This window comes from Vicia villosa, linkage group LG1 (genome assembly GCF_029867415.1).
Source record: "Vicia villosa cultivar HV-30 ecotype Madison, WI linkage group LG1, Vvil1.0, whole genome shotgun sequence".
In the NCBI taxonomy this organism is placed as follows: Eukaryota; Viridiplantae; Streptophyta; class Magnoliopsida; order Fabales; family Fabaceae; genus Vicia; species Vicia villosa.
The window spans coordinates 119,075,220-119,077,708 of record NC_081180.1 but is presented as its reverse complement, the minus strand read 5'-3'; the positions used below and the strand labels follow the sequence as shown (position 1 = coordinate 119,077,708).

General features: G+C 31.7%; 1 protein-coding gene across 1 annotated transcript; it reads left to right on the top strand.

The window, feature by feature from the left end:
• The first annotated feature begins 261 nt into the window (after window positions 1-261).
• LOC131652645 (uncharacterized) lies at window positions 262-2,224 on the top strand. Its single transcript, XM_058922571.1, has 3 exons — window positions 262-394; window positions 496-949; window positions 2,131-2,224. Exons 1-3 carry the CDS (start codon window positions 262-264, stop codon window positions 2,222-2,224), a joined length of 681 nt encoding a protein of 226 aa, XP_058778554.1.
• Window positions 2,225-2,489: the final 265 nt, after the last annotated feature.

Genomic DNA, 2,489 nt, shown 5'->3' with positions numbered 1-2,489 from the left:
AGTCTTGAACTACTGTCTGACCATTGTAACAAAAGACTTGATGAGATGCGCACGAGCTCAAAACCCTAATTAAAGAGTCTTGATTCAAATGACCAGGGAAATAAACCCTAATCCATGACAAATGATCCCATGCTTCGTATATGTTTATTTGATGAATGAATGCATGATGCGTTATATGACCTAATGGGAGGTATGTACACGAGATTATGAAATGCATGAGCCTAAGCCAGATAGTAATTAAGGGTAGGACAAATTTGGGGTATGACAGAAAGCACGTATCCTAATTTGTTGGAAAATTACCAAGATGTTGCGTATTTGCAAGGAAAAGCAATTCTTGCCTCAACCATTGAAGTTGTGGACAAAATCAATCATTATATATTGGACCTAATACAAGGTGAAATATCAGTTTCTTGAGTTTTTAAATTGATTTAAGATAATGTTGTATAATGTTGAAATTAATAATGTATTAATATTATAATTTTATTGATTTTTCAGGAGAAGAGAAAGAGTATCTGAGTTTCGATTCAATTGATAGAAGTGATACAAGTTATACTGAAGCGTATGAAGTTCTAACTCCAGAATTCCTTAGTAAACTAAGAACATCAGGACTTCCAAATCATAGGATCAAATTGAAGGTTGGCACCCCTATTATGCTAATGAGGAATATGGACCAAGCTGATGGATTATGCAATGGAACAAGGTTAATTGTCACAAGGTTAGCAAATCATGTCATTGAGGCAAGAATTATGTCTGGAAAGAACATAGGTAATCTTTTTTATATTCCTCGAATGTCTATGTCACCTTCTGATTCACCGTGGCCCTTTAAGTTGATTAGGAGACAATTTCCGATAATTGTATCTTATGCAATGACAATTAATAAATCCCAAGGCCAGTCCCTTGATCGTGTCGGATTGTATTTGCCTACTCCTGTTTTTAGTCATGGACAGTTGTATGTAGGGGTGATCAAAACCAAACCAACCCAATAGAAAACCGCAAACCAAACCAAACCAAACCGAAACCGCAAAAAATCGCATTTGGTTCGGATTAGTTTGGGTTATCTTTTAACAAAACCGCATGGTTCGGTTTGGTTTGCAGTTTGTATTTTATAAACCGAACCAAACCGAACCAAACCGCATTATGTTACAACCTAACTTTTACTTAACTCACATCTAACCCAAACTTAAATCTATAATACTTTAACCTTATGATTACGAACAATTTTCTCATCCTTACACATTATTTTAGTCTCGATCTTCTCAAATCTCTAATAGCATTATCGCGTCTTCTTTGCCACATACATTTTCCCTCTTTTTCTATAATCTCTACTCTCTTATATTCTTTCTTTTTCACCTTTTCATGTTTAGGCAAATGTTCCCTATTTCAATTTCGTTTTTATCGCACATCTTCTTCTCTAATATCTCAACTCTTTTGTTTTTTCTTTTTCACCTTTACTAATCTCCCGTATCTTCTATTTTTTTTGTGTCATTCTAATAATTTTTATATTGGTTTATACTATTATTTTATGTTTATTATTCCACTTTTGTCTAATTTAACTTTTACATATTAAATAGAAAGTTATTGTCAAAATATGACGGGTTTTGTTGTTATTTAATAGTGTATGAATGTCTAAATACAAAGTTTCGTTATCATCTATATGTATATGAATGGTTCAATAAAATATTTCTAAAAAACCGAACCAACCGCACCGAACCAAACCGCATTAGGTTGGTTTGGTTTGGTTCGGATTTTTTTTAAAAGTCAACCGAATCAAACCAAACCGCACGATTTTTTCTCTTGCGGTTCGGATGATTTTTTTCGTCAAAACCGCCCAAACCGCACCGCGATCAAATGTATGTTGCAATTTCAAGAGTTACATCCAAAAGTGGTCTTAAAATCTTAATACATGACAAGGACAATGCAACGTGTTCAACCACTACGAATGTTGTATACAAGGAAGTTTTTCAAGCACTTTGTTAATTGGTAATTTTTTTCACCTTTTGTTTCCTGATTCAGATTAAATATTGTTAATTAGTATTTGTAGATAACACATACTTTATTTAGTTTTTTTTAATATTTTTGAATCATATATACGTTATCTGATACATTTCTGCATACCGCTATATCATGCAGGTTATTGTTATTTGTTGGTTTCTTCATAGGTGGAGTTCAACTATCAAATTTGATCCATGTACTGGTTGTTTTTCTCTATTTACATGTGGAATGATAAAGCTGAAATGTTTGTATGAAACATTAGTAACATCAATGTTAAATTTGTTGTTTAATAGATATTTTGGTTAAAATAGACTATTTTTGTTTGAATAATATAATTTATATTTGATTCATATTTGATATATATAATAGAAATTTTTAAGTCATAATTAAATACAAGTAATGTAAAATTCAGACCGGACCCGTGCGATAGCACGGGTTTTTTACTAGTTTAAATTTAAAAGTTATATATATATTAAATGAGTATATAATTAATAAAG

Coding starts and splice junctions, on each gene's coding strand:
- LOC131652645 (XM_058922571.1), top strand. CDS start 262: ATGACAGAAAGCACGTATCCTAATTTGTTGGAAAATTACCAAGATGTT. Junction 395..495: donor TATATTGGACCTAATACAAG/GTGAAATATCAG, acceptor TTGATTTTTCAG/GAGAAGAGAAAGAGTATCTG. Junction 950..2,130: donor GTTTTTAGTCATGGACAGTT/GTATGTAGGGGT, acceptor TATATCATGCAG/GTTATTGTTATTTGTTGGTT.